Here is a 22235-nt window from a genome sequence, read left to right as displayed (position 1 = left end):
GGTGGTGCTGTTCAACTCATTTTTATTTCAACATTGCAGGAAGAAAAACTCCAACACTTTCCACTGATACACACATAAACATATAGCTTTTAATTTATTTCTACTTACATTTTTTATATACATTAAAGTGACGTGCACGATCCTGGCAGTAGTGAAGCGCTGTGAGTGACAGCGAGAAAAGTTTTTACCAAAACCTGTCAAATTTTACCCATTTTGATCCAGACTACGTAACTTCATGGGTTACAGTGACATCATTTCTTAAAATACTTGGCAGAGTAAAGGGGTATGAAACACACAATTTGTGCACTCAACCCGTTTCTGTTTTCTCTGAGAATAATATGTCTTATCTACTAACTGTATTTTTAATCTGACAGCTGATCCAACCTCCAGTGCTGCCACAACAAGACTAGCACAGAACAAATCAATTAAAATGTACAAAGGGTGCACAAAAACACAAACATTTATATAAAACACTATCAAGTATTACAACCCTGGAACAAATATGACAAAATGTTAAAGTTGTTCAGTGAAAATGTATTACTTCAGCATCGGGCTGCATGGCACTTTTTTCCACAACATCCTGAAATACCATAAATAGTCTTGGTCCCAACGGAAACCACAGACATAAATGTCAACTAAAACTCAACACCCAAAGCTTTGTAAAGGCAGTGTTGACTGCAAGGTTCTTTGATAATGTATTCAATTTCACTACATCCCATGTATACGTACAAAAAGGTGATGGAGTGACAGCTTAAAAAAAACGGACACTTAACACCAAATTACTACTTATTTATATATAGTAAAACGCCCACATTTAACCACTTAAGGGCGTTTGGAAGCTAAATAAATACATGAAATACCTCAGAGTTACAGTCAAGTTTGATGAAATACCCTACATTTAAAAATATCCTACAAACTCAGTTCAACTTTGCACATTTGTTCAGTTATTTTTAGATCTCACCCTCCAAAGAAAACCCACTTTTCTAGGATTATTACTGCTACCATTTTACTAAATCTTCATGAAATAGCTATTTTTAAGCCAGTGCTACCATTTACACGTCTTTAGAAAGGTGTGATACCATCTGTGACGTAAGACCACATGACTCATTCTGGTGTTTAAGGTCAAAAACTGGGTGGAAAGCTGCTGTGCTGACAGTCAATAATGCGTCCTGTGATCACACTGTCACGTTGTGTAAATTGGTAAAGGGTAGTGCTATTGTGTAAGTGTTAAGCGTTTGTGTGTTAGCAGCAGGATCTCTTCTTCTCTGAGGGGTTACTGACCAGCTCCACTGTCTTCTCCTTCTCTCGGTCCTCTTGCTCTTTCAGAATTCTAAGAAAAATAATGAGGCATAAAGAGATGAAGCTGTTCTGACGTGACACCTTGATGTTGCCTGGAAAATCCAAACTGACTTTATTTATGTATTAATATAAATACAAATAAAGGCAGTCTGGCATTGTGATGATACGAGACGATTTCAAAAAGGAGGGGCTAACGAATGCAGCTTGAACGAGAAAGAACCAATCAGCGTAACACGGATGTGACGCACAAACAAATCGACCTTGAAGTCCATGTAGTCCAAACAACAACGGCATGCAGCCGAGAAAGCGTCACGGTGAACGATTACTGCCGTTTTTGTCACAAAAATCTGCGAATACATGGGTACTCTCAAGTACAACACTTATTTTTGAAAAGGCTACGCAACAAAAGACTCCTTAGAACGATTAGCGGTGTTAGGAATAACTTTGTTAATGTTTGTGTTTGGTTACGGGAGGTGCGCAGGTGTTTTATGGGTAATCCAGGTGCTGAAGATGACGCAGCATTAACTCCCGCCTCCCGTGCTATGATTGGTCGTACCAAACTGTCCCGGGAGGGAAACGCGATTCAATTCGCCCAATGCCAAACTGATTCTTCTGTATCTCCTAACATGGAGATAGGAGATTACATGGAGATTCAGTTTGGATTTTCCAAGCTAACCTTGATGCCCTTCTGTACTGGTGCAGCTGTTCCTGCTCCTGCACACGTTTTAGCTCTGCTGTCTTTATCAGAGGGGGTTTTATTTCCCATTTGGGGCTGAGCTGCATTCTTTTTGATGCTGCAATGGATAAATTCTGTTTTACTGCATTGTTAGTATCCAAAACAGTGGAACCATAGTGTTGACTCAAACTGCAATTCTATATACATTCATATCTACAAAGTAATAGGTTAATTCCTTGCAGACAAATGTCATGATTAGTAGGTCGCTGTTCTGTTTGACAGAATCTAGCAGGAAAGGTGAAGGTGTGTTAATGATGTCGGACCACAGAGGAGAGGTCCAACGCTCGCTAGTTCACCGTCATGGAAATGAGTCATCATTCCACTTATCAATTCCTCTTGTGCTTTTCAGGCCATGACAAGTCAAAATGTGAAAAAAGCAGTGAGAAACTCCCACTGCTGGCAGGAAGAGCAGGCATAGAGTGATCTAATGTTCACGAAGGACAAAAGGCTTTTCTGGAGCATATTTTGATAAATAGTTGAAACCACTGACATCCCACAAAGAGGAGACTAAATATGATTTGATAGACTTTTTTCACTGCACAAAAAAGAAATGGTAAACAGTTTTAGATATTTTCTGCTTTCTGAAGTGATCTTCAGAATGAGATGATAAGAAAAGCTCCTTTGTGTCTCCAGCGCCACATGAAGCATTTCAATTTCCTTGTTTCAATACGGAAACAGTCTCGCTTCAAATGCTTTCAAACAGATATTCGCTCCATTTTTCAGTCCAACGCAGCGACTGTCTCTTCAGTTTTCCTTTACGTCATCTATCACAAAGGTTTTTACGTTTGCTTACCTGGCTAAATGAACCATGGACTCCACCACGTTGAATCCAGAGCATGCACTGCATTCATAGAAGGACATCTGGCTGTCCTAAAAAACGAAGAGAAACGATGACAGTGTGCCTGAATGTTTTACAAGTTACTGCACACTGATCAGGATAGGCTTCTCACAAAACATAAAAAGTAAATCCTGTTGGTAAAACTGCAAAAGTACAAAGAAAAACCACTGCTGATGTAGCTATACAAGCTCACATAGTCCTCTCTGGTCACCATAGAAACAATAGACATCAAAGACAAGAGGAATAAAAAAAAATGAAAATGATTAATAAAGAAAACAAAGAAGATTAACTCAGCCTCAGGATCACACTGGCACTGATTCCACATTCATTTCTTTCAATTATCAGTCTAATTCCTTTCATTCAAGAGCTTAATAGTCAATAAAAAATAAAATAGAAACCTTGGCTAGTCGTTCACCCACTGCTTTCTGAACTTGTCTTTCAATCTCCTTATCTGTTTTGTTTCCCAGGAGCATGAGGGGGATGTCTTCACCTGCACCTTCCTGTAAAGAGGAAAGAAGACAGAATGTCCTTTAGAGAGTCTACTGGACTTTAAGGCTTATTTATCTTCATTTTCATTCAACAGATACAGATAATTAAAACGGAACAATTGAAACAAACACATCTGCTCGTGGTATGAGTGTGAAAACGTGCACAGCAAACACGTCCACTCTCATACCTTTACGCTGGTCAGCCACTGTCTTACAGCGGTGAAGCTCTGCTCAGCGGTGATGTCATACATCACAACCACGCCGTCAGCCTTACGAAAGAACTGTTTGGTGATGCTTCGATACCTGCAGGAGGAGAGAGCAGACAAAAGAGGACGGGTTATGTTTATTTATTAATCCAAAAATCCCAGAAAATCCCTGGGCTTCACCTGCATCTTGAGGACATGGAAAATTATGAGAATAACGCCCGAGGGCTCCAGACATCGGTGGGACCAACTTTCTCATTTGGTCTCACCTCCCACCTCATCACAAGTAAAACACATCACCAGCTGAACATCTGCTTATTGATAGAGATCACATTTATTAATGCTCCCTAAACGCCCCACATCGCAGGCTGTGGTCGCTGCTGCGGTGTTGAAAAGAGGAAAGTAGGACGTTCTAATGTCGCATTTGTCCCAGATGGAACCGAACGGTTTTTTGTTTTTTTTTTAAATGCGGTCTTTTCTATGAACGGAAAAAACAGTGCACGTGGGTACGCTCTGTATTTCATGAGAAGACCTCATTTTAAAGCATAAACACCACAGCAGTTAGCGTTGATGTAATGGTGCAGAGCCACAATCATTATTGTAACTCATGTTCATTTAATTCTGCGGCCCTATTTCTGCGTTAGCCTTCAACAGTGAATGAGTCGCGTCTTTTCCTGCCTTCACCTGCCTCTGATCACCAGGTGTGCTTGTGTCGAACCTCTCCTTGTCCTGCTCCTCTTCTTTCCTCATTTTCTTCTTAAACAATCAGCTACAGATCACTTTATCTTATGGAGCCACACACGTAATAAAAGTGAAGCAGCGACACTAATACAGCTTAACGATCATCAGTGACCTGCATGAATGCGACCAGTTGAAATTTCAGCCCTCACACTCTCTAAAAAAGGTTTCAAATGCAACCATTCTGGAGCCCTGTGCTTTCAAATGAGTCAAAGACTAAGAGTGTATTAGCTCAATGAATGCACATTGGGATAAAGGGGATCTTTTTAAACTTTTAGTCCCTGAGCCCTGTTTTTGAGGCACCTGCTCGAAAATGAAAAAAATAAATAAAAAGGCTATATCTCTGGAACCTCTTAGTTCCAGGGCTCAACTGCAAAATCACACTTTTAAAAACATCTGATTCCATTTTTATTGTCAGACTTTTATTTCTATGTAAAGGGTACAGGATGTAAAGTAGAAATTTAAACAGCCAATCAGAGCGTTCGACACGAGAAGAGTCGATTGATAGTTTTCTAGTTTTTTAAGAAAAGATAATGAAAGAGCAGATTTGTTAGTCCCTAGAGCCCCTGCCGGCGGGGGCTCTAGGGACTAACTTGGAAAAAAAAAAAAAAAGGAGGGTAAAAGAAAACATACACTGGACATATAAATATAAAAAGGTGCACTAACAGCGACCTTCTAAAAGCCACGCTCTGTTCTTTTTATCTGTCTTCGCTCGGTGTGCTGAAACCTCACCTCTCCTGTCCGGCTGTATCCCACAGCTGCAGTGCAACCTGGCTGCTGTCCACCATTATCGTCTTCACGCTGTAGTCTATACCTGCACATAAAGACAGGAAATTCACAAGACCGGTGAGAACACACCGTTTTCAGCAAACAAGTATTTGCAAAGTATGTGTAACTGATGGGAAGAAAGAAACAGGAAACATTACTGTATAGATACACACGTGGACAAAATTGTTGGTACCCCTCAGTTAAAGAAGGAAAAACCCACAATTCTCACTGAAATCACTTGAAACTCACAAAAGTAACAATAAATAAAAAATTATTGAAAATTAAATAATCAAAAACAGCCATTACTTTTGAATTGTTGATTAACATAATTATTTAAAAAAACAAACTAATGAAACAGGCCTGGACAAAAATGATGGTACCTCTATAAAAGATTGAAAACTATTTGACCAGAGTGACATGATTAACTCAGGTGTGTCATTTAATTGACATCACAGGTGTTTCCAAACTCATAATCAGTCAGTCTGCCTATTTAAAGGGAGACAAGTAGTCACCCTGCTGTTTGGTGAAAAGGTGTGTACCACACTGAACATGGACAACAGAAAGCGAAGGAGAGAATTGTCCCAGGACATCCGAAAAAAATGATAGACAAACATCTTAACGGTAAAGGCTATAAGACCATCTCTAAACAGCTTGAAGTTCCTGTGACAACAGTGGCTCATATTATTCAGAAGTTCAAGACCCACGGGACAGTAGCCAACCTCCCTGGACGTGGCCGCAAGAGGAAAATTGATGACAAATTGAAGAGACGGATCGTTGGAATTGTATCCAAAGAGCCCAGAGCAACCTCCAAAGAAATTAAAGGTGAACTCCAAGGCCAAGGTACATCAGTGTCAGATCGCACCATTCGTCGTTGTTTGAGCCAAAGTGGACTTCATGGGAGACGACCAAGGAGGACACCACTGCTGAAAAAAACTCATAAAAAAGCCAGACTGGAATTTGCAAAAATGCATGTTGACAAGCCACAAAGCTTCTGGGAGAATGTCCTTTGGACAGATGAGACCAAACTGGAGCTTTTTGGTAAGGCACATCAACTCTATGTTCATAGACTCAAAAACCAAGCATACGAAGAAAAGAACACTGTCCCTACGGTGAAACATGGAGGAGGCTCAGTAATGTTTTGGGGCTGCTTTGCTGCATCTGGCACAGGGTGTCTTGAAAGTGTGCAAGGTACGATGAAATCTGAAGACTATCAAGGCATTCTGGAGAGAAATGTGCTGCCTAGTGTCAGAAAGCTTGGTCTCAGTCGCAGGTCATGGGTCTTCCAACAGGACAACGATCCAAAACACGCAGCCAAAAACACCCAAGAATGGCTGAGAGAAAAGCGTTGGACTATTCTAAAGTGGCCTTCTATGAGCCCAGATCTGAATCCCATTGAACATATGTGGAAGGAGCTGAAACATGCCATTTGGAGAAGACACCCATCAAACCTGAGACAACTGGAGCTGTTTGCTCATGAGGAGTGGGCCAAAATACCTGTTGACAGCTGCAGAACGCTCATTGACAAATACAGAAATCGTTTAATTGCAGTGATTGCCTCAAAAGGTTGTGCAACAAAATATTAAGTTATGGGTACCATCATTTTTGTCCAGCCCTATTTCATTAGTTTGTTTTTTTTAAATAATTATGTTAATCAACAATTCAAAAGTGATGGCTGATTTTGATTATTTAATTTTCAATAAATTTTTATTTATTGTTACTTTTGTGAGTTTCAAGTGATTTCAGTGAGAATTGTGGGTTTTTCCTTCTTTAACTGAGGGGTACCAACAATTTTGTCCACGTGTGTATGTACCGATACACAAAGGTTCCCTAGTTGTTCTTTAAAAATGTTTGGACTGAATATCTTTGTCAAGGAGCTCTGGCTTTTCTACATCCTGCACATCAAAAAGAACTGCGTAAATTTTGAATATTGTATAAGCAGACTCCAACAAAACAGTGAAAATGTGAGGTCTCTTTTTTCATTTTGGAAAGAATTACTCACGTCCTTGAGAGTATTTTGCCTCTTTTTATTCTTAATTTTAGGCAGGCCACAACACAAAAAATATACTTGAAGTCAGATTCTTGGTTGTCCCTGATAAAGACGGTGAATTACATGGATCCACATAAGTCATTATAAAGATATATAATTCATAGTGAATAATAACGATGATACCAGACAGTAAAAGGACCATAGCATACAGTGTCAATCAGGATGTTCAGCAGTAGACCAATACCAAGCCTGATCAACCACAGCAGTGGCTGGTTTGACATATTTACTCACAGGAAATGACAACACGCATGCCTCTGCCCTCTACATTACATACCCACGGTGGCAGAAGTGCCTGAGTGGAAGCTGTCATCACAAAATCTCCGAAGGAGGGAAGTCTTTCCGACACTAGAGTTCCCCACCAGGACGATCTTGAAGAGGCGGTCAGGCGCTGAAGGGCCGCCTTCCTCCTGGAAAACGAGAACAGTGGGAGCAGAGGTTAAAGGTTCAGAAAGATCAGTTCAGTGGTTGGTTCTTATTTATGTGAGGTGGACTACAGCAGTGTGCTTCTGCTCTCACTGGGAATTTAATATGCTTTTATCCAGCATCTACTGTTTGTTATAAAAAGGGGTCTTTTGTCAGGAACAAAAACATGCTTACTCATAGTTACACCATTTCTGCAGCTCCTAAATGCTAATAACATCATTTAAAGTGCAGCATGTCCGTGTGCCGCTCAGTGTCTACATGCTTACGTTTATGCTGGTCTCCTTGCCAACAGGTTGACCCCTTGGAGATGTTGGGATTTCAGTTTTCTCCACGCTTGCCTGCGATTGTTGCTGCTGTGCTGATGGGTAAATATCACTCATCACCAAGTCTATATTTTCTTCACCGTCTGACACTTCCGCTCCTTCTTTACATTCCTGCAGAGGGGTTTGGGCCTGACAGTCATTCAGCAAGTGGGGGAGGTGGTCCTCTTCGATGGAGATGATCCTCTGGAGGTGTCCTCCTGCCTCTGCCGGGAGAGACGGTTGGCATGATCCGTTGGCTGGACTCTGTCTCACAGAACTGGAGGTCAGCTCCTCCTCATCCTCACTGCAGAACAACACCGGAGTGATTAGAAAATCAATAAAAACACAGCATCAACTGCAGCTTGTATCCTATTTGACACGTTTAAACAGACAATAGCTGTCTAGTTATCAGCTGTAGAGGACTTACCTTTTGAAGATATTTGTGTTTGCGTGTCTCAGCACACCGATTGAAGGCCTCTGCTTGAAACCGAGTGTGTTCTTAGAACTCTTTGGTTTCTGTAGAGTCAGAACATAAGCAATATATTCTTAATATGGCAGAAAATTCAGATTCTTTTCTCATTTTATTCTGCCTGTGATCTTTTAAAAGATTACAAAGTGTATATTATGCAGAGAAGGTAAATTTGAATAATCAAACGAAAGCATTCCAACAGATGAAACGCACCTGATAGCACATGTCCCTTTCATCTCGTAAATGTTTGTTCATCTCCCTGGATACAAAAAAGAAAGACAGACAGAGAGCATCCGGTGAGAACTTCATATTATTCCCTACTATAAATTTTTTATTATTGTCAAAAGGCCAGAGTCATTATTTACATGAACGCCTAGCTTATTAGATGTGATGTTTGCAGTATGCTTGCCATGATTAGTCTACACATGAAGAGTTCATTTGCAAAAACAGATAACTCCGCTTTATAAATTTTCAGAAAACTATTTTTTTATTGTTTACTTGAGATAATACCAATCAAACTGAAGTTGAGTGGATTTGACTCAGTAGTAAAATAGATGACAAAATAGAGAAAAAAATCAATTATTAGTGTTATTATTATTATGATCTCAAATAAACAATAATAAAAAAAAATAGTTTTCTGAAAACAGAGTTGCCCGTTTTTGCAAATGAACTCTTCACGTGTTCATTGTTCTTCAGACAGAAAAACTGTGAAAAAAAATAACTATTTAAAGATCAAGTACCCAAAGTTAAAGGGTTCAAAAGTAAGTGAAAAGGCACAGAAATCATAATAAGAAAATCCTGTGCAGTCAAGGATTGGCTGAATCTTTGATACTCCGCAGACACTCGGTGTGGGTTCTCTCTGCCTTCAGCAAGCAGAGTACAACTCATTCAGACTGAGATGAGGTGACTAACGCAGCCAGTCATATTGCATTTCATCACCCTGCTCTGTTTGCTATTTGTTGTCCTGCTAAAAGATGAAACGTCGGCCTCTAAGATTCAGCGCATACGGCTGAATCTGTGCACACAGTATGCTCCTGTATACTACTGTATTTGTCTTGTTCCTTGAATCAGCAGTGACATTAATGTCAGTGTGCCCGTTCGCCTGGCAGCCCTCACAACCACAACCATGTTTGATGTTGAAATGACACACGGCTGCTCATGAAACATTTAGCAGCCAAATGCATTTCTATCCAACGTGCTGAAAGGGCTACGTCACACACAGAGCTCTTTCTCTACATAAACCACCTCAAATTAAAGCTGAGACTTGGCATGTTTAAGCAGCACCAAGTATTTAATTTCAAATTGGACTGAAGCAAAGAGCCTGAAGAGGAAAGCAGGCGAAAATGTGTGACTGTCTAAATACTTCTGGTTTGGACTGTATATTAGAAAAAGTCTCTCATTGGATAATCAGAGAGGAACGTTGATTCTGAGTAGCAGCATTTTTTTCTTGACTTACTTTGCTGCTCATTATTTAGTAAAAAATCAGCACAGACTAATTACAGTAACAGTAATATCTACTTGTCATGTTACATTGTGTACACTAGTCCAGTAAAGCTGCACCCTGTTATCATTATTATTCTCCTGTTTCATACCTCAGCAGGTCCAGCTGTTTCAGAAGGCTTGCTCTTTCTCTCTGCAGTCCTTCCGTTAGTCTGTACACTTCCCTGTGTTCAACGATAATGCATCAATCATTCGTGTTCTTACACAACTATGCAGACACAATCGGCTCTGTGGTTACACAAAAACATACACCCAGGACAAAGACAGACAAAAGGTACTGTCTTTTCCTGTCTAGTCTCTTTAAGATACAGTATCAGAGCATTTTAACAGAAGTGTCTGTCTGAGTGAGAACAAAAGTCAACACACACAAATACATGTTGGTAACAGCAGCTGGACTAACGTCACTTTATGATTAGTTGTTATCTTGTAAATGATCTTTATAGTTATGCAGTTTGAGGACCATAGATTAATCAAAATGTGTAAAAAAAATCATATTATACAGGTATTAACGGCAGACAAATATTAAAAAGAACTTTTCAGTTTCTGCACACTGACAGTATAAACTTTGCATAAATCATGGCTGACATGGATGTGTATTCGTCTTTTTATTCAGTAATGATGAATAAATCCTGATTAATCACCAGAACTAGACATTGAGAGGTCAAATAGTCAGGGCTGGAGTTCTGCAGACGTCTGATTAATCGGCTAATTACTCACATCTCCTTCTCCTCATGAAGCCTCGTCGACTGTTCCTGCAGTAAACTCAGCTGCTCCTGAGCCAGGGTCAGCTCCTGGCTGGTGTGTTCCAGCTCCCGGGCTAACTCATCGTTGGTCTGCTTCAGCTTCACGTTCTCCACTTTGGTCACGTGTTGCTCACTGTGAAGCTCCTGGCACTGACACTCCAACTGGAGGGTGGTCCAAAAAATAAAAAAATAAAAATAAACACGATGTGAAGAGAGCTCAGACAAAATATTTAAATGTTACAAGATCAGCCAGTACATCATTATTTCACCATGAAGTAGAAAAGTATTTGAAGAGTTCATTTGCAAAAACAGATAACTCCGCTTTATAAATTTTCAGAAAACTTTTTTTTAATTATTGTTTACTTGAGATAATATCAATCAAACTGAAGTTGAGTGGATTTGACTCAGTAGTAACATACATGACAAAATAGAGAAAAAACTAATTATTAGTGTTATTATTATTATCTCAAGTAAACAATAAAAAAATGAGTTTTCTGAAAATTTATAAAACAGTTACCTGTTTTCGCAAATGAACTCTTCATTTATCAATTTTAAAACCCTGAATCTAAAAAAAAAATCCTGACTTGAACAACTCCTCCTGGTACATGTCCTCACAGTACATTCCCATCATTGCTCTCTCAGCTTGAAAAATCCATGTTTCAACAGTCGTCATATGATGAACAAGAGACAGGATGCAATCAGAAACGTATAAACCAACAAGCTACAATAATCAACAGTACCATGCTTAATGCTCTAAAAGCTGCTGTTTTACCACTGCATGGTTGGATGCTCTCCATAAACAGGATTCTTGGTAAACTGCTGATATATTAATGATATATTAGCGTTGCTAAGGAGCAGCGAAGAGGAGTCCTTGTTGGCATGAATTGAATTATTTTCAGCTGACCTTAAAAGCATGAGTGCGAGTCTGTAAATGGAGGTGTGATATAACCTACTACTCTTTATCCATGAGCTTCATAAATACAAGGTTATCTTGCTGCTGGAGAGAAAGCTCTCAGAGGCCTTGATTAGATTTGATTAAACAGACTGAGTTCAAAAACAACACTAAATATACCTGAGTGGAAGCTTAACGCTGCTATGTAAACACCGTCTATATGTGAGTGTGTTTGAATCCACACCTTTATGTTCAAACAAATACAACTACTTGGTAATCTAGGTCATAGATTAGACAATAAACCCAGCCACTTCCAATTCTTATCATGTATGCACTGGACATATTGTATAATCACCATTGTGCAGTGCTTGACTATGTGAGGAAATGTACTTGAATGGTTTGGCTGCATGCAGAGATCTATCACTGTATTGGCGGTAAAGAGTCTCTGAATCACTTTATTTGCTTTTAACAGCATCTGTCATCTTGTTTCATGCGTCTCACCTGCTGTGAGCTGAATTTACCTGTGGGATCACTGCAGTGACAGACTGTTTATTTGTCATGTCTTTCTCTGAAGGCTGTGAAAGCCGGAGTGCTCTCTGAGGGAAATAATTCTGCTAGCTCCCACTCACCCTCCTCTGTTTCTGGAAGAGTTGTTCCAGCTCCTTCTCCTTGCTGGACAGCTGCAGCTCCATGTCCTGACTGCGAGACAGAAACCGCTCATAGTCCTGGAGCAGAGCGATAAAAGAGACATCAGGGGAAAACAAACCCTCAGGAAAAAAGACTTTTGCTGCAAGACGTCAACATCACTGTTTGAGTTCTACCTGCAGCACAATCCTGTCTTTTTCATTTTTTATTTGCTGCTCCATTTCTTCATATAGGCGCTGGATCTCATCGTCATGTGTCGCTGCTTTCCTGTGTGGATAAAACCCAGATATGACGATGTGCTATGCATCTCATGTAATACATGTATGTGAAGCTACACACTTTTAACTTCTATAGCATAATGTAGTTAGAAATGACAGTGGTATACTGGAGGGAGGTGGCAGCTCAAATCCACCCCTATTATAAAATAATAGGGGTGGATTTAGATTACTCTTTTGTTACTTTATATCTTGGTAAAATACCAGATACAGTCCTATATAGGGACAAATATTTATTGAAAATACTTTTGGCAAGTAGTAGGAAAGCTATAACCCAGAAATGGTTGCAGTCGGACCCTCCAACATTGGAACAGTGGCGTGGGATCATTAAAGAAATTTATTGAATGAAGAGACTTACTTTTGCTTTAAGACTTGAACTGGAGAAATGTATCGAACGCTGGGAAAGATGGATTGTGTATGCACCTTGAATGATGTGACTTTATATTGTGATGCATGTGTAAAAGAATCTTTGCTGTAAATGTGACACCCATGATGATCTCATGTTCTGTTTGTATATGCAAATGAATAAAAAAAAGAAAGAAATGACAGTGGAATGTGGAGGCCTGAGCTCCTTTAATGTGAAACTGTGTCCCAGTTTGGATTCAGGAAGCAGATATCTGGTTAATTTAAGAGTTTCAAAGCTTCAAACTTCACATTTTGCATTAAAAAAAATAGAGTCTGGAGTGACTCAAGTGAAATTCAAGCATCCTTTAGTTATGCTGCTATAGGCCTAGGCTGTGGAGGGACATCCCACGATGCACCTCTCTTCTACTCTCCATGCATTTATATCCTACTATTATTGCATGGTGTTAATGTCACATCTAGTTTGTGCTTTTTCATCTCCGTCATCTCTCTCTGTACTTTTCTGCAGGTGTCTGCAGTTCTGGAGCTGCAGGTTCCTTTTTTATGGCTACTATCCCCAACTAACCTGACCAGCTTTTATTGTTTGCCCTTTGTCATCGCCCTTCTTTTCTCTTTCTGCTCTCTTGTCACCACAACAGCCGCCCACTCTGAGTCTGGCTATGTCAAAGGTTTTTTCTCCCCACTGTTGTAAAGTTCCTGCTCAAGAGGAAGCTGTTGGGTTTCTCTGTATAGTGCCCTGAGATGATTCATGTTATAGTTTGGTGCTGTGAGCATAAAACTGAACTGCATTGTTGACATGCCCTACGAAATCAAAGACCTGTAAAACTCATCATTCAAGACCACAAAACTCAACAATGACTATAAGGAACTAGCTAATTTAAATACTCCTCCAACGTTGGCTCAAGATTAAATATACAAAGATGGACCCTGACCTTTTGAGGGCACTCTCCATGTCCCTCTTCTCCTGGTTGGCCTCTATGATCTGGGACGTCACTCTGGCCAGGAAGTCCTCAAAATTGGATAAAAGTTCTGGTTCATCCCGGCGTAGCTGGGCCCACAGACTACGTACTTCAGCAGGACTGACAGGACAGAAATACAGAGCAGGTGTCAACAAGTGTACTGTCAGTTTGTATTGATATGAGCAACCTTTTTCATGAGGAATAGAAAATAATGTAGTCAGAACATGATCACCAAAACTCATGGTATTTTTACAGACAGATGATTCTAAATATTATATATACAATCGAGGGAAATTGAAAATTATTCATAAAGATATTGTAGTAAACCTGTTCACTACTTTATATGAAATAAGTCAGAAAGCCTTGGAGTCTGGTCAGTCTTTTCTTCAGGAGGAAATGACATCATGTGGAGCAGGTCATGTGATCTGGAATTAACACACTTCCTGGAGAGGTGTTTTTGGAACGGTGAACTTAGTGGAAAGGGATTTCTCAGACACAGATACAATTTTTTATTTTCCATGCAAAATTTGATAAATTACCAAAAAAGGAATATCTGTCATGATTATCTCAACTTAATAAAAAGAAAACAATCCAAATTATTTCTGAATCAGCTCATTTTATTATTATTTAGCCCATTAGAAGGTGTCAACTAAATAACCATTCAGATGGTTATTTAGTTGACATTTTAGTGATATCCAGACATTTTTTATTAATAAGTGATTGTTTGAATAATAAATAATTATGGAATTTGTAAAGACATGATCATAATTAACATAAATAACTTTTTTTTTTTACTTTGAATAAAAACATATGAAAGATATATCCAAAAATCCTTCAGTTATATATTGACCCACCTGTTCATATACTTCTTACAGCTAACTATACACTATAAAGTACTGCTGCAGCTGCTGCCTTTGTTTAGGTGTACAGACGAGGAACACACTCTCCTGTTATCAAACCTCATCTGTCATTGTGTAACGATGCGGGTGTGAGTGTCGAGATCCGTCCACGGATGCAGATTTCTAAGGAAACAGGCTGAGCAGAAAACCTCTTTTCTTTTGTTTTTTGTTTGAAAACATGACCGACAGTTAATGCTATATCTTCAGCATCGGCACACTTCCTGATATTTGGTACAGCGAGCTTTCACATGTGAAGTAGACTCAGAGTCCGCCTCTTCCAAACAGACCCGGGCACAGATCATCATACCATGACAAATACCCATAAAGTCTGTGAACGGGAGGGCTGCTTGAAAATTTGAAATCAAAAGCAATTTTTAAAAAAAAAGTCCCTTTCTGATTTGAATATTTTCCCAGCAAATGAATAACTTAACTACACATATTCATTAATAGAACCGAGTTAAATGTGATTATCTATGCATGAGAAGGACATGATTCAGTTATCTGTTATTCTGGTAATTCATGGAAAGGCAGAAAGAATCGCCAGTGAGAGCAGCATTGTTGTTCTGTAAATGTGTTTTTTTAAATGTCCTCATACCATGCCTGTGTAGGGCATATAACGCTCACCTATACTTAACATTACTGGAGTTTGGGCTCAAACGTAGTCAAGTACAGCACAGAAAAAGTGTAAAGGCACCCTGAACAGACAGAACATTCTGTGTTTTGGACACTGTGATTATTATTACAATTTTTAAAAAAAACACCTTTGTCACAGTTTGCTTGAATCTTTTTGCCTGTTTCAAGGTCTACAGCCACATTAACAAGACGGTAACTTCTAAATGCTGAACAGAAACATTTAGTGTTCATCAAAACTACACAATAAGCTAAATGTCTTGATTATGGCGTTCTGTTTCCACTATTTTATGTAATGTGCTTCTGAGCTGTAAAGTTAGAAAAACCACTGAAACAGGCATTTATAAAGTCTGACCAGAATCAATAGTAGTTATTGCTGCACAAATGGGTCAGATACAAAATGTCATCCAAATGTCTCTGGCCCTAAAGACGGAGGTGGAAGCCAATAATCTGCCATCCACCTTCACCACTGTTTACTTTTATTGAGCTGGAGTTGTTTGTTAAAGGTGAGTCTAGTCATGCATCTCATAAGATCACGTCGTTATCTTTCAGTCTAGCAAAGCACAGTGACACATGACTAGTTAATAAGACTGGAGAGAAAGCTGACTTTAGTGATTCAGAGGAGTTTGTGAGAGCTTTCTAAGTGTGATGGTTTCTAGAACTTTACAACAGCAACACTCACAGATTGTTTGGTGCAGGAGCACAGAAACAGCTTTGCTTGTGGGTGGAAACTTCCAACTCTTATATCGTTAGTACAGCTGTCACCTCGAAAAATGTAGTGGAGACTTAAGGGAAACATCGACGAACTGTGGAAAGACAAACTGCAATCACATGCGCACACATCTCACAGTACTCACTCTTCAAAGACACTGTTCGCTCCGAGGCTCTCCATCAGCATGCAGAAGTGTTTTTCCTCCTCGTCCTCCTCTCCTCTTGCCAGGCTCTCCTCCCACTGGGTCTGGTACAGGACCTCTGGCAGGCTTTTGTTTGGGTTTTTCTCCCCCATGCCTTCCTCTGCAGAAATCTTCTGGCCAGACAAAAACTCACCTAAAAAAAAAGTAAATCAAGCGCTTAGATGCACAATCAAAACATCCTAAATTCTGATGATAGTAGTAAAAATGTTTAAGCGACTGAAAACATACTGAAGCCGGAGGAGAATTCTTCAAGGGTAAGGTATCCGTTGCCATCGGAATCAAGGGTATCAAATACGTTCTCCAACTCCTCCGCACTGAGAGGAAGCTCACCGTTCAGCCTCTGTTTAACGAGACACAAATCACAGCAGCTACTGGCAAGAACAGCATTTCAAGGACATTAACAATACTGTGGCTAGAACAACTGCTACTTGAGACTTTTAAGGAGACGTGTGCACTGGGAATCATGTGAACAGTTGGTGTACTTTCCCCTATACTTTAAAAATCACACTAAATCAGCCATCCTTATCCCAACCAACCCCGTCTCATGTCATGCTTTGCCTGTTGCGGGTTTGTTTTTTTTCCAGGCTCCTTCTCAAATTGAATTTCCCAACATTGGAGGTTTCATTTGGCATAACGAACCTTTTTTTCATTTTACCCTCTGCTATCCCTACCCGGATCCCAAATGTCCTTTCCCCCCCCCCCTTTTCCCAAGAAAGACAGCGCGCTCCTCCAGCTTGAATGAAATTTCAATTAATATGAAAGTGTGCAATGACAAATAAAGCATCTGTGATCTATAGCTTCGTAGTGAATGTTTTACAGCAGGGGTGTCAAACTCAGTTCCTGGAGGGCCACTATCCTGCATGTTTTAGATGTTTCCCTCTTCCAACACACCTGATTCAAATGATCAGCTTATCATTAAGCTCAGCAGAAGCATTATAACGAGCCTGATCTTTTGAATCAGGTGTGTTTGAAGAGGGAAACATCTAAAACATGCAGGATAGTGGCCCTTCAGGAACGGATCTTGACACCCCTGTTTTACAGAAATGCATCCTCTTCAGCAGTGCACTGCTTCACAGTAATGCAGCTTAACACATGAACTTCATGTTGACGTCCCGGTGCAGCTACAGTCTTCATCGACTGACCAGACATTTTAGAGCACATTTTGCCAAAAGATCAACACAAGATCTTAAGTAGACTCTCGTATTATTTGAGAGAGGAGGAGTGACAGTTGTTCCTTCACTAAGATGTTCATCACAAGGAACAGGACAAAGTGAGATCCTCCCAAGAAAACTAGACCATAACAGTAACTGCTGGACCATGTTCAAGAAAAGCCAACACAGCCACACCCGTGTGAGCAGCTTGTTCTTTGTGCAGTGTTTACACTGGTGGCAAATGTTGACCAAAGCCACCCTTAAAGTCCCAGGGAGGGAAACAGAAAGAATGCCATCTGCGTAAGACGATCAGCTGTTCTTGTAAAGCGTGTTATCTGGGCAGAACACATCCCTCATGTCAGCAAACACTACTATTGTAACGCTGCCTTCGTTGCTAGCCAGGGTGTGAAACGCACTTCAAACCGTGAAAATCCAGCAAATATTTTGTGATGTCAACAGTGAAGCTAAATGTATGTAGCACCACTGAGCTTTACCACAGATCTTTGTTAGATGTAAACAAAGTGTGAAACAAATCTGAAGTACAGTTTGTCCTCTTCAGCACAGATGGCCACACAAAACGTGTTGACAAGGACCGGACCGCTGTGCCATCTAATTTAAAAACCATTATTACAAACACCAGATCAAAGCTCGGCCTCTATGCATTTATGCTTCTCAGAGCGAGAGCCCAGAAGTGCTTCATCAAAGGATCAGCCTTGGCAGAGACGAACATCCGAGGGGTAAGTGAATCTGCACAATAATGCCAGTGGAGGAGCTGCATGACAAAGCGTCCACATGGCTCTCTGTGCCTCAGCTGCTTTTATGCAGCTTTGAAAAAGGTGCACATGTTGGCTCCATGTTCTGTTCAGCATTAGTAATGATGTGTTTGGACTGGCCCTGCCTTTTATCCTGGATGAATGAGGAGGTGATGTCTCTAAAAACATTAACAGAAACGTGAATGTGATGCGGTAAAGTACGCTGTGGTGAAGCTGTTCCAAAGTTACTGACACTGATAGTAATGATGCGTTTCTGTTACTTTTCAGGCTAGTTTGCATTAAAATGTGATCTATTCCAACACAAAACAAAATAAGTTCAATAAAGTTATTTACTCCAATGCAACAAAGATTATTTTTGACTACTTTTAAGACATCAAAGCTCAGCAGGTCTATGATCAGACTTTAACCAGCGGACTCACCTGCATGTCACGTCGGGTGATGAAGCCTTTGTTCTCGATGTCGCACATCTGGAAGAATTCATGAGTTTTCTCCAGGATAGTATATCGTCCAACATCCCCGTTCTCACTCTTCCTCAGGTTGAGCACCTTGTCGTGGCTTCCTTGTCTTTGCCATGCGGTCTGGGCCGCCACTTTGCTCACAGTGTTGTTGTCGTTGGTAGCTGGAGTAGTAAAAGCCGCCATGGTGTGGGTTAGGGTTAGGGTTGAGTCTGTCGAGCGTTCCCTACGTCCTTCACATGAGCCAGGTACAGACGGGGGCGTGCAGGAAACAGATCCCACAGAAGTCGTGCTTCAAGCTGATGTACATGTGAGGCTTTCACCAACGACACCAATTGTCATCTCTTAGCAACCACCTCTTTAATTAGTTGATGAAACCTATGAGAGACAAGAGAGTATTCAGTTACAGCCCCTTGTCCAATGAATTTAGACAACAATAATAATAATAATGATGTACTGCATCAAAGGGGCATCACATGGTTTGGAAAAGAACACAAAAAGTCTATGAAACTGAGGGCTGTTTGAAAATATTAAATCAAAAAGTGTCTTTAAAAACTCCCTTCCTGATTTGATTATATTTCCAGCAAATCAACAACTTAAGTACACATATTCTTTAATAGAACTGACCTAAATTATTATTTCAATTATTCTGACAATTCAAAAACAGCCAGTAAGTGAATTACTGTTATATAAATGTTCTTTAACGTTCTCATACCTTCAACAACAAACACAAACTGATTCTGAGTTGAGCTTAGACGGTGTGAGCTGCTCCTAAAACAACTGTTGCCCTCCTCTCTCCCCTTCAGGGGCGATGGCTGCTGCTGAGACTAACGTCATCTGACAAGCAAACCCCAAACTGAAAAGAAAGTTGTGGTCTGACGAGGACAGACTTGTTTGCTTCAAAATATTGACCGACATAACTGCTGGTGGGTTCTGTGCAGGCTGCACTTCTGTGTGTGCATCGGTTTGGAAGAATGCCTTCCAGCTGTGCAGCGCGAGTTTGATCAGTCGATTCGTGAACAAGCGCTTCACACGGTGTGTGTGTGTGTGTGTGTGTGTGTGTGTGTGTGTGTGTGTGTGTGTGTGTGTGTGTGTGTGTGTGTGTGTGTGTGTGTGTGTGTGTGTGTGTGCCCACGCAAACATGTGGGACAGGTATAAGACAGACAGGCAAAGAAAAAAAACTGACAAGCATGTAGGCAGATAGATGGACAGAAGAAAAATGAGATCAGACACAGACTACACACACAGACAAACTCACTACAGGCTCTTTTAACTCAAGCGCTTCTACAAGACTAATCTATATTTTTCGCTTATTTAAGCATCTCTAGCTAAAACATTTCATCTAAATTAGATTGTACTTCCCACAAACGTTATCAAACCTGACTAATAAAATAAATATTTCAAACACATGTTAAACCTTTTTATATATTTCTCTCAAAAGATTTGGCTTTCTGAATGTGTCACACCTGCAGGTTTAAGCACAAACATTGTGCAATGTTCTGCAGGCATGACACGGCTCACGAGGAACGCCAACAACCCACAGCGAGCAAGACGAGGTTTGAGCACGAGAGAGGAAATAAGAAAGGGAACTACCGTGAACTGCTGTTTGGAAAGAGTGATGTAGTGTTTTTGCCCTCTGGTACACGAGAAAACACAATATTGTCTAATCTTTAAAAGCTGTGCTGTTGACCATATGGCCCCTAAAACTTAAGGACTCCTTTGTTAAAACTTGGCAGGACTGTTGAGGCAGAAGAGGACCGTGATCGAGGAATAATATCGGACAAAAAAAACTAACAAATTGATTTTGTCTAGATGCTTAATATGCAATTTGTCCAAATATCACACCATGCACACTTAACATTCCTGACATTACACTTAGCATATTCTAGCTTCACAAAACTGGAATCTAAAGATTAGCAAATAAAACATTTGTATTAAACCTTAAGTGTTTGTCATTTTCCAGGATCCGAGGAGTAAACACAGGAGCTGCTCTGCATACGTATCTTATCTGTCTTAGAGCTCCACATGTAACAGCTGGCAGAGCTGCAGGAGTTACCAACATTTACAGCAAACACGGTGGTCAGAACCTCAGAACGACAAGCTTAGTTTTTGTTTTAATAGTCGTAATCACAGCAGGTTTCTGCTAAAGTTCTTTTGTATTCCTGTCTGATCCTCAATCAGCTCACAGTTGTATATAACTTTGAAAAGCCACAATAATTACAAAGTCAGCTTTCCAGAAGACTCAGAACCAGAATCAGCTTTAATGGCCAAGTATGGACACAACATACAAGGAATTTGGTTTAGGCTGTTAGTGTCACCCTAGGAATAAGGAAAGAATAATAATAATAATAAATAAACTACAGAAAGAAGAACAAGGGAGGGGAAATGGCAGTAATAAAAATAAATATAACACAATATATACACTTATTTACAAGCTAAAAAAGAATATATAAACACAGTAGTGCAAAATGATAGTTGCTAGATGATGATACAGTGCAAAAACTACTGTACATATGGAGGACTGGCTCAGTTATTTCAACGTCAAGTAGCCTGGCACATAATCTATAAAAGGCACAAATAAGATATTTGTCATTTGTCAGAACAGTCGAGGTCCTGTGGATGTGATTATAAAGTTGAATGATGGCGTCCCTGACAAAAATCACAAAGTTAACAAGTTTTTAAAAAATAAACTCAGCATTATTCATGACCAAAATGTAAACACTGGGCCTAATGAGACAGAAACAGCAAGCTGCCTCTTTCCTCCTTCAAGTAATCTTTTAAAAACCAGAAGTAACTGTGACAGCTGTCTTCTGAACTTACCTTGGAATAAAACTGCATTATTTGTGTGCATGCCGTGCTGCGCCAGCTTTAACAGAAGTCTTCTGAATAAAGTTTTAACTGTGCTGCAATAAAACCTCTCTAGCTTGCAACAAGATGATGTTTGACTGCATATCTGTCCTGTGGGAGCTTATTTCTGGTGCCAAATAAAAACATGCACCACTTCCTACCATACCAGGCCATTTCACCAACAACGTGAAGCCACAGCTGGGAGGACTCCAAAGAGCCGCAATTTGTCAAAATAAATACCACAATTCCACCTGTCAAGTGCTAAATTGCCGCACTCAAAACGTGTATAAAATAGATAGTACAATATATAAACACGGTGGCAACAGAAACAAAAATGGGAAGAGTTGTGTTCAACTAAACAAAAAGCAGCGTCACAAAACACGTGTTGCTTCACAAGAAAAAAAACTGTTTCCTCTCCGATATTATGAAGCTTCCTGTTACAAATAAAACCTTCAGGACATTGAAGAATTAAGTAAATGAACTTTTTTTTTTTTTTTTTTTTTACACAAGCTAAAGGAGCGTTAGCTACAAAGAACTTCCTTGTATTATCTAGTAAGCTTGTTAACATGAAGCTAACCGTCCCATTAATGAAGCTGGTGGTGGGTAAAGTAAAGCACGTACCGGTGGATAAAGAGCTGAACTCACGCTGGAGGACTTCATTGACTTGCTCTGTCAGCCTTCAGGTGAAGTTGAGTGTTTAAAAGTGTCAGCCGGTGAGAGTGTAGGAATTTCACTGAGCTCTGACGGGGCAAATTTGGAGGGAGGGGCTTAAGTCATCGTTGGTAACCGTAGCAACGGCAACACGGAAGTGCGGAAGCAGCAGCCGTCCCCACCTCCAGTCTGTTCAGTAAAACTTCCGGATAACTCAGTCCTTGTTC

General features: G+C 40.1%; 1 protein-coding gene across 1 annotated transcript; it reads right to left on the bottom strand.

The window, feature by feature from the left end:
- Positions 1-5: 5 nt before the first annotated feature.
- On the bottom strand, positions 6-22110 carry cracr2aa (calcium release activated channel regulator 2Aa). Its single transcript, XM_051951418.1, has 18 exons — positions 21979-22110; positions 18475-18888; positions 16360-16471; positions 16075-16264; positions 13662-13808; positions 12268-12358; positions 12076-12171; positions 10529-10716; positions 9904-9975; positions 8525-8570; positions 8270-8358; positions 7807-8146; positions 7392-7524; positions 5035-5116; positions 3550-3664; positions 3272-3373; positions 2829-2905; positions 6-1330 (listed from the first exon to the last, which is right to left on the bottom strand). Exons 2-18 carry the CDS (start codon positions 18694-18696, stop codon positions 1243-1245), a joined length of 2190 nt encoding a protein of 729 aa, XP_051807378.1. The 5' UTR covers positions 18697-18888; positions 21979-22110; the 3' UTR covers positions 6-1242.
- Positions 22111-22235: the final 125 nt, after the last annotated feature.

The sequence above is a fragment of the Acanthochromis polyacanthus genome, chromosome 8 (genome assembly GCF_021347895.1).
Source record: "Acanthochromis polyacanthus isolate Apoly-LR-REF ecotype Palm Island chromosome 8, KAUST_Apoly_ChrSc, whole genome shotgun sequence".
In the NCBI taxonomy this organism is placed as follows: domain Eukaryota; kingdom Metazoa; phylum Chordata; class Actinopteri; family Pomacentridae; genus Acanthochromis; species Acanthochromis polyacanthus.
This window is presented reverse-complemented; position numbering and strand designations above follow the sequence as displayed.

What these genes read in the sequence shown, in the direction of transcription:
- cracr2aa (XM_051951418.1), bottom strand. Translation starts at nt 18,696, where the DNA reads ATGGCGGCTTTTACTACTCCAGCTACCAACGACAACAACACTGTGAGC. An exon ending in AGAATTCTCCTCCGGCTTCA is followed by an intron (nt 16,265 to 16,359) that starts GTATGTTTTCAG and finishes CTTTTTTTTTAG; the next exon opens with GTGAGTTTTTGTCTGGCCAG. An exon ending in ATGGAGAGTGCCCTCAAAAG is followed by an intron (nt 12,359 to 13,661) that starts GTCAGGGTCCAT and finishes TTATCCACACAG; the next exon opens with GAAAGCAGCGACACATGACG.